Here is a 15,052-nt window from a genome sequence, read left to right as displayed (position 1 = left end):
GATTAGTCACAAAAGCAAAAAAAAGCGAAATCTTGTGGATGTTATAATTTCTACTTTTCATGCAATCACCTACACTATAGTACTAAGTTTAGTGAATTTTGTTGTCTTCCTGATTGGTCTGTTAAAGTTAGTAATCAATAAAAATATACTTACATAGAAAAAATCCTGATATAGTTGGATTGTCAAAAGTATGTACAATCAGTGTTCTTGCTACATTTAGCCCCTAATATAGTATAAATTGAAGTCTAGTTAGTGTTGGGCTGTAAAATGTTCTGGTAGATGTAGTTACTTGAAATAGCAAATATTGGCTGTGTAACTGGTAAAGCCCTCAAAAAAATCAACTTCGTTTCCTCGTAGTACTCCCTGAAAGTGCTTCTTGCACGCTAATAATGCTCTGGCGTGTGTTCCTATGCCTCCTACTAGCCTCTGTAAAATTCATATTGACCAGTGCTTAACCATTCAACATGCTGCAGAGCCTAAGCTTTAAGCTTCAGTCAGTGGAATTTAGTTCTCATGGACATATAGTGATTGTAGAATAAAAATTAGAAGCCTCAAATAATACAGCATAACAGATACAAATAACCCCTGGTGTTAATCAAACACTCAAAAAGTCAAGTAGTACTTGAAATGTACCCCGAATAAAAAACTATAAGAGTAAATAGCATGGTAAGAAAAGTTTGGCAGGTGGACTTAAGAGCCACGTAGTCATATGCTAACATCGACTTGTCCTGTGATTAGTCATTATATTGTTAAATTGTTATATTTGAGGGATGAAAGAAACAATATTAATAAACATGCAGTTATAGTACTCTTGGTAAAGGGGTTTCAGTGCCTAGAGACATAATAATTTTAGTTACAGTAAAAGTTTGGCCTCTTATAAGTGCAAAAAGTACAAATATTAAACATTTCATACAGTTTATCTAGAAAGCAAAAGCAAAAATACAATAACTGCGCAACATACTTAAAAAATAAGCAAGCCGTGATATTCTAGTGGGCCATAATAAGACTAAAATATACTCGAAAATACTCTGACATAAGGTTGACGGCTATCTGAGATCAAAATTTTCAAGCTTTCTCTCATGCATAAAGTGGCTCTAGGAATCACTAAGCCTCAATAAAAATGGAAACATGCAGTAAAATCACTTGGAGAGTTGTGGTGATCACATCATATGAAAAACATGCAAGAACAAGAATATATGGAACCCTACTCATATATTTAGGAAACTTTACCTACCCTAACAGTAAGAAAATACCGAGGAAACTCTAAAATAAACAAACTTTCCTACGAAGCAAACCAAAAATACCGTAGTGGAAGTCAATAAACCCTAACAACAACAACAAGATTCAACAACTACATCAAAACAAAAAACAACAATAATAATAATAATAATAATAATTATAATAATAGTAATAATAAAGTTTGTGGGTACAGTTTTACTTAAAAGTACTTCTTCCTTAGTGATTAGAGAAATTCTTTAAATAAAGAACAAAACTCAAAGTTAAGAATTAATAAATATAAGATACAAAAGGCAATAAATAGAAAAATTAATAAAAGAAGTTGAAAAAATTATCTTTGCAAGTCTAAACTGGAATAAACACTCCTGCCAGAATAGATGAAATTGTGATATTAGAGTAAAAATGGAAATAAACTTTTAAAATAGCAAGTTAAAAGTTGAAAAATGTCTTTGTGAGTCCAAAATTTAATAAAAAATGTTGCCTGAATAGAAGAAATTGTGATATTAGAGTAAAAAATGGAAATAAACTTTTAAAATAACAAGTTAAAAGTTGAAAAATGTCTTTGTGAGTCCAAAATTTAATAAAAAATGTTGTCTGAATAGAAGAAATTGTGATATTAGAGTAAAAAATAAACCTAAATTTCAGCTAAAGTTGAAGAAACACAGTTTGTGTGTCTAAATTGCCATGCGAACTCTTGCTTGAATCGTTCAAATAGCGTTTTCTGAGTAAAAACACACAAAAAATGCGAAATATTGTCCCTAACAGTAAAAACATCTGGTCAATTTTACGTGAATCCTGATGTATATAAGGCAATAATCAAATGGTCCGTGGTTCACAACCCCGAAATAAGGGCAAATAGTGGCTGCCATCCACTTTAACTTGTAGATACTGGAACTGAATGTTCTTAGTTCAGCCAAATTCCTTACGGTTTTGGTCAAATAGTCTTTGCAATGTTACGAAAGGCGGCAGAAATAACGCGTAGATTACTTCTGCCAAATAAAATTGGAACCTCAAAGAAAATCAATACTCGTGTGTAAAAATTTGGCGACACTTGACTTCCATTCAACTTCGGAAGAAGACCAAGCGAAGGGGGCCGTAACAATGGCGACCCTTTCTTCCCCCACGCGTGTCCATGAACGCGCGCGGTTTGGGGGTGCCGATGAATGCAACCACATAACAGGTTCTTCCGTAACAGGTTAATATTAATAACATGGATTCCGCTCGCATACTTCGTTTGCATATAGAATACATCGTTCAATTTCTTCGCCTTTAAAGCGAACATGTGTTATAATATCTTCTACCTCCGATCGAACGCGTCGGCACCGGTTGAATACGGGTAAATCCGGATCCTTAATTATACCAAATATGACTCACCACCGACGCCAAAATGGCCGGACGTGACGCCTTAGAATAGGTCGAAAATGTATTTTGTACATTAATGGAAAAACCATTAATTCCAAGTTCCCACGTGTGCATAAAGCACCCCTGACTCATATCCGGCAGAAACGCATATATAATATACAACAATAGTGTTAGGTTAGAGTAAAAAACGAACTCCACAATAGTGTCTTTTGTACCTTAATGGAAAAACCATTAATTCCAAACTCCAACGTCAGTATAAATCATCTGTGACTCATATCCGGCAGAAACGCATATACAAAATACAACAATAGTGTTAGCTTAGGTCAAAAACGGAATACATAATAGTGTCTTTTGTGCACTAATGGAAAACCATTAATTTCAAACTCACACGTGTGCATGAGTCATCGATGACTCATCTCCTCCTCCACCCACGACACGTGGCGCTAGATTAAATAACAATAGCGTCACCCCTCGAAAATGAATTAAAAAACCATTAATGTCAATTAACGGGTCTATTGTTAGGTCTAAAGTATTTTCCCTTCTACTCAAAATGTGTAGGTTTATCTCAGTCGGTTTCATGGCTTTCTTATATAGACAATATTTGTAAAAAAATCTGACTGGCACCTGAATTAATTTATTTTTCCATCCCCCCTGTTCATGAGTATATCGAATTGACGTCCCTGTACTATTATAAATAAATTGGCAATAACTAACTCTCTAGCCTTCTTAAACCCGAAGGTTTATGGCTGCAGCAACACTAGCCTTCCATCTGTCCCTATCCTGAAAGATCAATCCAATCTTTTCCATCCCTGCCGATTTCCTTTAGGTCCATCTCAACGTTATCTCTCAATCTTCATCTTGGCCTTTCTACAGGTCTCTTACCATCAGGTTTCCCAACAAGAATCCTGTGAACTCTTCTTTCCTCTCCCACCTGCCCACCTAAGTCTCCTTGATTTAATTATTCTAATAATATATAGACAGGAATACAAATTGTGTAGTTCTACATTATGTAACCTTCTCCACTCACCTGTCCACCGGCGCCCCCCCCCCCCCCCCGGTGGTTGGGGGTTACGATGGTAGGGCCGTATCCCCTGTAGTTTCACGGACGCCAGGGAAACATGAAGGCAGAAGTTAATTTTCGTCTTTCGGAACACACATTGAAAAAATATTGTATGTAATACCTCGTATCATGTACTAGGTTTTATTATAACAAATACAAAAGAAATTAAGAATATAGAGGCATTAATTATATTATTAAATATTAATAATTAAATGTTAATATATAGTTTCGTTAGAAACATATAGGAATATGCGCCTATAATATGGGATCTTTTCACTAGTGCTGTATATTCCAAAAAGTTCATTCGTTAATTATACTAACTTATAAATTAATCGGCATACAGATACTACATATAAAATTGCTAGAAAAAATTTAGTAACATTCTACTAGATGAGAAATCAGAGCAAATTTTATTGTACAAAATTATCAGTGGAACAACAGAAAAGCAGGAAATTTTAATTTTATTGAAATTCAATGTGAACAAAAATAGGTTCCGCACTTCCGCAAAAATAGGTTTGCTTTTGCACTTGCTTCGCTTTTGCAGTAAATTGTACATTAGTCACGTCAATTGGTAAAGGTATTGTAATATAGAAAAGACGATGTGAAGCTGTGTAATCGATTTTCATTCTGTATAAGTACAGGGAGCGCTGTTTTGCTTATCGTGCCCCTTGTTCACGAATCCTGAAACCGCCAGTGCACCTGTCTCCTCATCCCTTTTAAGATAAATGCTTTTTATTAGTTATAATCATTATTATTTCTTTAGTCAATTTTTATATAAGCAGCCTCTTCCTTAAAAATTTCTGACCGCGTCCATTGTTAGAAAAGATGTCCGCTTGAATTTATTTGCTTTCGCTGCTCGAATACATTCCCTACAGCCATTTCAACTTGCACGCAATGCTCTTCACCGCGCAGGTCTCCGAAGCTGTTGTCATGGCGACAGTAAATGGGCGGATCATCTCTGAATCGATCGTCCCGCCCCTCCTCGTGACGTCACGATAAAAGCCGCCTATGGCACCGAGCGGCTTTAATTAAAGGCCTACTTGCGCTGGATGAGCCAGACGAGTGTTACCGTGGAAAGGGTGTGATGAAGACAAACTACTGTCGAATTATATTCACTATTGGAGGGTCTCGTGATGGAATCTTTAGCCTTGATTGGTCCATATCCCGTGCGTCGATCTTGAGGTGGGAACATAATTATACGTATGTCCAGACTTCCTTGCGTACGTGGTCGGACCAATGAATGATTGCAAATTATCTGTATGGGCCACAGCCTCAAGTAAACATGTAATATGATACATATGTCGTTATTACGTAACCTAAAAAGGTTCAGTTATCCAATAATAGGAAGTTCAAACATTTTTTGGCGTGTCTGCCTTTGTTTTTAAGTCCACTCTATGCACAGAAAGGCTAATCGGAATTGAATTTACTGTTTAAAGTGTGGCCCGAAGGGTATCGAACCCGAGACCCCTTGATTACAAGGCGACAATGATAAAACTACCGTAGGAGAGCTCCTTAAATTTTTAGGTTAGATTACACTTCGCAACACGATAGAGTAGTAATTAAAAATTATAAACTAATTAACAAGTGTAATATGTATTGGTAAGATACTAAAATGCTACTTTTGAGATAAAAACTAAAATACAGAATTTCAAAATTCTTGCATTAATTTCACCACATTTTGCGTATAGCTATACTGTGAAGACAGCGAGAGTCGTCAATTTTCCTCTATGTGATAACTGCTAAGTAGAGCTCAGAAGTTGATGACCTAAAAAATGACATAGAATGACCTTAAAGTTATTTGAAAATCACCTACAGATGGTAAAAAATGACCTAAAAATAATTTTCGCTCTGAAAATCAAAGCTTGATTTTTTTCATAAATGTCAAGAGAGTTAAATAATTCGATAAACCGCGTTGTTTGGTGGTACAAGTTACTGAATCAAAAGGGTAAAAGCAATTAAGCGCCAATGTAGTTTCAACGTTACAATAAACTGCAAGGTAAAAGGTAAAGTTCTCCCCTGTACTTAGCACCACGCTAGGTTTTTCTGTATTTCTCCTTTCTGAGTGGGACCTTGTTTCGCGTGCATCAGATTATATATATATATATATATATATATATATATATATATATATATATATATATATATATATATATATTAGGGATGTGATGAAGCTGAAAATTTACCGATGCCGATGTACTCACCGATATTTAACCGATTCCGATACATAAGGTTATTAAACAGAAATTGGATGTTATTTTCACCATGACAAAAATAAATTTGCTATGTACATTTCTATTGCATATCATATGTATATACATATATATTCTCAAGAGATGCGAATGTACATTTGCATCTACAAAAGGTGGTTATGTGAACCTTTAAGAAGAACATGGATTCTCAAGAGATTTAACATTAGTACGCAAGCAGCTCTTTGAAATGCAAAATGAATTCCTGTTCTTAATGTTGGAAATTTACTGCTGCCAGATTCAACTTCAGAAACACCAGTTTTGGAAGCATTTCCCCTACTTCTTCTCCTATAGCAAATCTGTTCAGCAACACTGAACACTCAATCACTGAATACTGATGCAGCAGGTATGCCCAAGTATTTTCTCAGCACTTGCTTCAGGTTTGAATACTCACTTCTGAATTTCCAATGCAACAGCAGATCCTGGATCAGCAATGTACTGTTTTATTTCCGATTTTGAGTTAGGTTGATCCTCTGAATGAGAGTTTGCAATGATTTTATTACAAAAACTCTACAATAATGACGAATCATAACCGAATTTTCAATAAATCTTACAAAACTAGAATATAAAACTTATTAGAAGGTAAAAACTCTAGTATAATCTGTACCGGTTTAAATATCGGATTTTTGCCGATTCCGATGCCGATGTCAATTTCGGCCGATTTTCATACATCTGTAATCGGCTTCTGCACATCCCTAATATATATATATATATATATATATATATATATATATATATAATATAATATATTTGTGTCCACTTTTACTTTAAAACCACAGATTAAAGCCATAATGGCCAGCAAGAGAATATAAAAGTAGGCTTTACGCAAAGTATTTTGAATTTGGTGGAAGAAAAATAAATTTACCACAACTTAATTATTTAATCCATTGTCAAACATTTCAGTTAAAAAATAATATTGTACTTTTCCATTGACCGTATTTTCGACTAATGACGAACTTACTTAAAAGGACGATCTCAAGAAATGTAAATATGCAAGTTGTACAGCGAATGCATTTCATTTCTTTATTTGTCCCATCACAGGACCGAAGTCCCATTTGTGCTGACCATAACGTACACAGATATAATGTTAATAATATACACAAATGTTAACAATAATGTTAATACATACATTGCATTCATTAATCAACAGGGAAGAAGAAAAATAAAACCTAAAAACTTAAGAAAAATGCAAGAAAACTGCAAAAAATTGTGAAAAATTACCTAAAAACCAAAAGAGGTCTGAAAATGCGAAAAAATGCAAAGTAAAAACAATGTTGTATGTTTCTAACTGAAGAGAAACGGACTAATATCAGATTGTTCTCAAAACTGAGAAAGAATATAATTTTTCATCAACTTCGAAGTCTCTCTCTCTCTCTCTCTCTCTCTCTCTCTCTCTCTCTCTCTCTCTCTCTCTCTCTCTCTCTCTCTCTCTCTCTCTCTCTCTCTCACTCACTCTCACTCTCACTCACTCATTCTCTCTCACACTCACTCACTCTCTCTCTCACACTCACTCGCTCACTCACTCGCTCACTCACTCTCACTCTCTCACACACACACACACACACACTCACTCACTCACTCACTCTCACTCTTTCACTCACTCACTCTCTCTCTTTCACTCACTCCCACTCTCTCTCGCTCTCTCTCTCTCTCTCTCTCTCTCTCTCTCTCTCTCTCTCTCTCTCTCTCTCGCTCTCTCATATATATCATATCATTCCTGCAAAATTAGAATTTCATGAAAACAGTAGTGAGCAGTTTACATATGCGGCGAATTTAAGTACTATTGTTGTCCTAATAATTTTCCAACACGCTGATTTGTTATGGAAGGTCCCGCCCGAAGAAAACTCGTGACTTGAACCCCTGAGCACGAGAGCGAGTCTGTCTCGGCATGCCTGACGTCTAGGGCCTTTTTTCTAAAAATGAGCTGAATTTGCATTAAGCAATGACGTAATTCGCGAGTGTTTCGTACAACCCCCCCCCCCCTCCCAACCTCATTTTAGTCCTTGCTTCCTGATCCAGTCGTCTCTATGGCCATTGTCATTGTTTGGCATCTTAATTGGGAGTTTATACGCACCACGTGCGTGCCCCCCACCATGAAACTGATACCGGAGTAAGTATCGCAGGTTTTGCCCTTGGACTTCGAACTCCTCGATGCTCTTTGCTTTTTTCACCACCCTCCGACAGGGTAGCCAACCATATTCAGGAAAAATCACTGTGGCAAACGGATCGGCCTTGTTTTCTTGTTTATTTTATTTTTTTACGTATGGCTACAGGCGTGCGGGCACCTGATTAAGGCGAAGGGGGTCAAGAATAAATACATAGCTTTATTTTGCTTTGCTTTTCTGCCACTTTCGGCTAATCGCGAAGATGAGGATGAAATGAAGAAGGAGCGACACCAGCACAAGCCCCACACAGGATTGTACTATACTCTGTCCCGTCTATTTGTATAGTAAGACTGCGCATAGCGAGTGGGCAGAGCGAAGCAGTACACGCTGCTGCGAAGGCTGGTAACAGCAGTCACTTTCCCCCTCCACACAATCCCATTCCCTCTCACTTGTTCATTGGTGGAGCCGTCTCGCGCAGACTTATTTTCGTTCGTTTGCTCCAAAGATAACCGGGACAGAGTATAGGTGTTAGTCCTGATGCCGGAGCTTCTCTAGTCTGCACTGGCGACAAGATTGATTGATTTGGTGTTTTAAGACCACTTTATGCACAGTAAGGCTAATCGGGACTGGACCTACAGCTTAAAGTGGGATCCGAACCACTATGTGCCTCCACCGGGTATCGAATCCGAGGCCTGGAGCCTTGATAAAAGTTCAGCAGGGGAAAGAACAACTACATTCCATCTAATTGTTTTTACAAACTCTGTGTTGATAATTACAAAACAGGGTCGTATCTAAGGTGGATCCCAACCCCCATTCTTGTGTACATTTAGTACATGACGTAAACTGCTCCAATTGGTTATGGATTTGCCGTTACCTTGCAATCTTGCAATAAACGAGAGATTATTTTCTCGCAACTTCAGTCACTAACAAATGTATTTTTAATTAATAACTCAGCTAAATCACTTAACGTGATTATTTGATTATTTGCACAACCCATCGTGGAAGTACAGCGCCACATTTCAACCTGGTGGCGGAAAATTGAACTATTTTTTTTTATCGCCATCCTCTTCTCCATGGTCTCCATAGTGGATTCACCAAATTTCCGAGTTCTACGATGCCTCAAACAGGCTCTGAGTTGGGTAATTTTAATTCTGGCCACGGGTTCGAATATCGGCGTGGGCATGGGTGTGCTTTGTGAGTGTCCCTTCATCAGGATCATACTCATCTTCCTGATTAGTCAAAAAGTGGCAGAAAAACGAAGTAAAGTTTGTTCCAAGTAAAGTCGAATCAAAACAGAATTCGCGCCTCTTACTACATTGATTGATTTATTTGGTTTATTTTACTTCGCACATCTGCCACTTTTGGCTAATCGCGAAGATGAAGTTGAGTGATGATACGATGAAATTGACGAAGGGACAATCACAAACACCCATGACCAGGCCGGGATTCGAACCAGAGACCCCTGACACACACTCTTGAAAATTGCATGCACATTTAGTTCCAGGTATTGAATAGCATTGGCATGCACTTCTTCTGTCTTCCCATACAAAATTGTTCGTCTTCGTTCAGTTGGTACAAGGGGTCGTGCGAGTAAGTGAGCGTGTTAACAAGAAATTTGGTAGGGAATGACGTAGGATAGTCCAATTATATAGGAAATAATACACCCCCCTTCCTTGTTTCTTGCAACTTTCATCTACTTGAGAATGCTTCATCCTTTTTAAAAAAATATATATATATTGCTGTTTAGTAATCGCGATAAGATCCCTCTAACTGTATATTTTCCATTGCAATTTTTGGAAGAAACAAGATTAAAATTACGTCCAAAAACCTGGGAAAATCAAGTGTTTCTAGTGCTTGCCGAGAATTCCGTATGGATTTTTTTTCTTGAACTAGCGTCTTAACGGGAGGCACATTACACAAAATATTCTTATAGTTTACTTTCGTTCCTGTATTTCCAACAATGTTGAATAAACTTGACTCTCTTGAATAGCAAGTACAATTTAACACTTATAAGTTGGTGATCTAGGGGTCCCGGGTTCGATACCCACGTAGTGGTTCAGATCCCACTTTAAACTGTAGGTCCAGTCCCGATTAGCCTTTCTGTGCATAAAGTGTACTTAAAAGCCAAACTCACACAAACGTATAAGTCGGCTATTAGAATGGACGTCCGCAGGATTTTTTCCAGGGAGGGGCAAAGGAGGCATATTTCCCTCCACAATAGTGATGTCCCCTAAAAAAAACTCTTTTCAGTCGAAATTATCACGTTCCTTCAACACATTTATAATAATTAACATAAATTATTGTGACTGATATGAAATTATGTGAATGGCTATTAATAGATGTTTAAGCAACATAAACTAACCTAGAAATTTATTAAAATGTTTTGAATTTTTTTCTGGAAAGCCTTAAAAGTTATTGAATATGTTTGCGAAAATAAGGAGGGAGCTTTGTTTAAAGTAGCGTTGTTAATGGTTCAGGAGCCCATAAATTCTAATGGGTTCCTCTGTAGGACCGGAATATATTTTCTCGCACAATTTAAATTCTGTCCAAGTTGCGTATTGTTTCATTTCAGTAGGGAATTTGGAATCTATTTAAAACTGATCCGGAAAAAAAAGGTTTCTGGACTGAATTGAAACACTTTACAGATAAGAATGTTCTTTTTGGTCCAGAACTCATTTACGCTTGCTGATTCTCCTGGACCGGAATTGAATTTATTTAAAATCCCTGGACCTTTATCAACACTGGTTTAAGATGCAATAAAAATTACAGGTGTGTTGATAAACGACCACAAAATTCAAATCTCTTACAAGTGAAGGTAAACTGCCTGCTGTTATGCCTAGTATCGTCTTCAAGGTCTCGAAAATACTACTGTATATCTTTTCATCCACTTCTGAGACCAATTTTGTTTTTATTAAGCCGCTTTTAAAATGTTGATATACAGAACCTTGCGTTCAAAACGGTGACACGTCCTCACAGTTAGCAACACTTGCCATCCTCCCTACCAAGCCTATTGTTTTTGCATGTTGTCATGACTACTGAAAGCCCTCTTGCTGTGACAACACAACCCTCTTGTTTAGGAGAACTTTGGTAGCTAATTGCTGACTTCTGATCTCTTTTCCAGGATGTTAACCTAGACGAGGATCTCCTGAGCGAAGACTAGAGGGGTGGAAGATGAACCTTTGTTTGGAAAGTATTGTTGATCGTGAAGATGGATCCCTGAACAGACTGGAACAATGCTAAAAAGCTAATACTGTGAGTCGTGTTGAGAAGAAAGTGGTGATATTTCTGTTAAAGTGATGCGATTTGAACAGAGTTTACCCCTCTGTCACCCACAGCCCCTCCTTTTTTCTTGAACTCCTTGCTTCCTGATGTGAATGAAGTGATTGCAGGGCAATGCTGATAAGATAAGTGAACCTTTTCTCTTGTATTTCCCTTTCTAAGCCTTTCCAATATCAAATATCACTACACGGTTATTGATAATATCCATGTTTTGCAGAGTAAGTTATGTATGTATAATGAAATAATAAACTACGATTGTTTTTGTATAAAGTTTATCGGAGCATTTTCTTTACTGGGCATTTTTCTCAAAGTGCATTGTCTCTTCAGTCTGAAAGCTTCCTTGCAAACCAACTTAAAGAGTACCGGAACCTTTATGCCCAGAAAAAAAAAAGACACTGATTATTATCATCATAATAATTATTGTTATGATTTCTACTATTCAAGTTTTAATGGTGGCTTCCCTACAAAAAAAGTATATTCATGATGATAGGCACGGAACGGATTTATATGTAAATACAGGGAGGTTATTGCAGCATGCCACCGCTTCAGCATCGGCCGCTTGCCGGCCCAGTCATGCAACAGGTGCCGGCAAATTGCGTAACAGATAGCCCGTAACAGAAACCGCTTGTTTTGTAATGTTTCCACTTTTCACAATTACAGTTACAATTACAATTGAAATAAGCACGTACCTTGTCGCACGGATGCAGGAAAAGGTGTCCTCCCAAATACAAATATTTCCGGCACCTTATTTCTGACATCTAATCTTAGATTAGACATCGCTACTTTATCCTCAGTTGACAGAAAGGGAAGACAGCATCCCGGCGCATAAAGCAAACCGAAAGCGTAAAATGATATTTAAAAGTAATAATAATGATGATCACTAACCTCCTGTGTTATAAGAGATGTTGAAAATGACTTCCTTCAACAGCAATACAACACGTTTCTTAGGTTCAAGAGATCCTGTCTATCGTAATCCCTGACCACTTTTCTGCAAGAATTCGTTTTCACGTAATTATCGTACATAAAAACTCTATGTTCAAGACTATATTTGTTTAACGACATAAGTAATGAATGAATAACAATTAACACACAATAAAGCACTAGCACACCAACTCAATAACACAGTATAAACAAAACGCGTACTGATAAACGCGAACAGAAGTGAACATGAATGAGCGTAGACTCACTGTCTGGTAGCCGACAGTGTTGCTAACCATTTTTCGGCAATGTCCCTACAGACGTAGTCAAAATGTCCCTACAACTGACCAAATGTCCCTACGCCAAGTAAAGTGACTAAAAAAAAAACACCTCATGAGCATGCAAACAGAAGATAAAATATACACATTTACTTACCAAATCTTTCTGCTCGGTGCTTCCACAATTAATGAAGGAGCGAATTTACAATACAGGACCTCTCCCCGATTTTTTGTAATATTTCGCATACTCACTAATTGAGGCCTCCTAATCACGAATTTGAAGTTAAAATTTGGGGGGTCACGTGTAGAAATTGCAAAATAAGTGACATTGAGTGGTCCGCGATCGGCACGATTGCTTATTATTTACCGGAAGATTTTGTGTTTCCAATACTTAAAAAACGAAATATACATTCCTGATATTACTACGACCCCAAATTTTAACTATGTTTGCCTATCCTAACCTAACCTAACCGTACCTGAATGGTTCGTGGGGCTATCCGTCAATGGTTTGTTGGGCTACCCGTGCATGTTTTTTTCGAGCCCAAATTTTAACTATGTTTGCCTAACCTAACTTAACCTAAACTTACCGAGAATGGTCAGTGGGGCTATTCCTGAATGGTTTTGCGGTAATTGTGATTACGAACCGATAAAAAATATTATTTTCGTAGCACTTTAACGGCAAACGTTCATCATCGAAGGCCATTTTCGTATCCTGCAATTTTATGATTGATGTACTGTTGCCAAATTTACCTGTAATCAAATCAGTTCTTCTACATCGTGATTGTCGCTGTCACATGTAAGCACGTTCTTTGGGCAATATACTGAAATCCATAAGTTTATTAATTAGCCCACAGCCATCCTCCTGCACACTCCACCTAACAATCTGTACAACATTAACAACTTTTTTACTGTTCTCTTCCGCCATTCTTACACGATCCATGCTCTCCAAGTATGAAATCAACAGTGTGGCAACGCTGTAGACAGCGTAACTAATTTTAATTTGTTCATATCAACAAATATGGCTACCATACTTGTATACGGAGAATCATTGCGAGAATTGAAAAGCTTATTTTACAACTTCTACACGTTAATGAACATTTTTTCCCCCTCACCCCAACATGTTAACTTGAGATAAATAATCACGAATAATTATTTCGTGAGTATAAGACGTAGCATAGAAATTACAGAAGGGTCCGGTATTGTAAATTCTTGCCTTAATGAATAATAGGGGTGTGCTGGACAGAATTTTTTGGGTCGGGACGGGATCGGGACGGTAATTTTTTAAATCCCGACATTCGGGACTGAAAAATTTGCAATTTCCCGACCAAGTCGGAAAATTTTCTGGACGGGAAATGTTCGAAATTTCCCGAAGCACTGGAAATCTCGAATTTTACAAGTCATTTTCACTTTAAGTGATTGTTTTTGCATTTCTAGAATAAAAACTTACAACTTTCGATAAGTTCCAGAAACTTACAAGGCAGAAAACGTCGAGAATTAACGACTTTTTAAAGTAAAGAATCCAGCACACCCCTAATGAATAACGTTGAGTCGTTTACTGTTGATTATGTTATTTGAAGTCATACATGCTGCTGCTGTGAAGAGATAGATGTTGGTTGGTGATGCTGTATTTCCTGCATTCTTTAACAATTTTGGTCCCATTTTATTTCCCTTTTTTTTGTTTTTGTATCACTTAACATTGAAAATATTCTTTCCGTTTCCGCGTTAGAATGCGGCAATGTTAGCACTATTTTCGCGAGAGTGGAAATGTTTTCAAAAAGGAACTTGCCTTGAAAGTTTTTGGTAACCGATAACATGTTCCAAAATTCTGATGGAGATCTGTTAGTTAGTTCTTTTTTCTCCTCCTCGCTAAAGTATCCAGATAAACTAATTCATAAAATGTAATTTACCAAGATTGAAAAAAGTACCTACGTTTTCCCTCATTTGGCAAAATCTGTCCCTACGTTCCTACGCGGGCGAAATTTAGTGAAAAGTCCCTATGCGTAGGGACATGTCCCTACGGTTGGCATCACTGCCGACACGTGCAGTATGAAGTGCCATCTCGCGGCTGACAACTCACCCAACCCCCGATAAGCTGCCGGCGCTGTCGCGACAACTGAGAATAAAGTAGCGATGACTAATCTAAGATTAGACGTCAGAAATAAGGTGCCAGAAATATTTGTATTTGGGAGGACACCTTTTCCTGCATCCGTGCGACAAGGTACGTGCTTATTTCAATTGTAATTGTAACTGTAATTGTGAAAAGTGGAAACATTACAAAACAAGCGGTTTCTGTTACGGGCTATCTGTTACGCAATTTGCCGGCACCTGTTGCATGACTGGACCGGCAAGCGGCCGATGCTGAAGCGGTGGCATGCTGCAATAACCTCCCTGTACATATTTATGTATGAAGCTGAAATCAGTTATATTTTGTATTATCTTTGCACATAATGGGATGTAGGCTCGTAAAATTCAGTTTTTATTTTCCATATTTTTGCATATATTAGGTTTTCCCTCATATTTTTACATATTTCCATATTTCAGAACATTTCTCAACATATTCGCGCAATT

At 37.4% G+C, this 15,052-nt stretch overlaps 1 protein-coding gene across 2 annotated transcripts in view; it reads left to right on the top strand.

Moving 5' to 3' along the window:
* beta'COP (coatomer subunit beta') overlaps positions 1–11,563 on the top strand; it is a 79,240-nt gene extending 67,677 nt beyond the window's left edge. For both annotated transcript variants that reach the window (XM_083114807.1, XM_083114806.1), the window contains exon 16: positions 11,131–11,563. In XM_083114807.1, coding sequence (XP_082970933.1) covers positions 11,131–11,169 — 39 coding nt within the window. In that variant the 3' untranslated portion in view covers positions 11,170–11,563. The remainder of the gene's footprint in view (positions 1–11,130) is intronic.
* The last annotated feature ends 3,489 nt before the right edge of the window (positions 11,564–15,052 follow it).

Source organism: Lepisma saccharinum, chromosome 29, assembly GCF_977018435.1.
Source record: "Lepisma saccharinum chromosome 29, izLepSacc3.1, whole genome shotgun sequence".
Classification (NCBI taxonomy): Eukaryota; Metazoa; Arthropoda; class Insecta; order Zygentoma; family Lepismatidae; genus Lepisma; species Lepisma saccharinum.
Note: the sequence above shows the minus strand (reverse complement) of the source record. Positions and strands in the feature narration are given on the sequence as shown.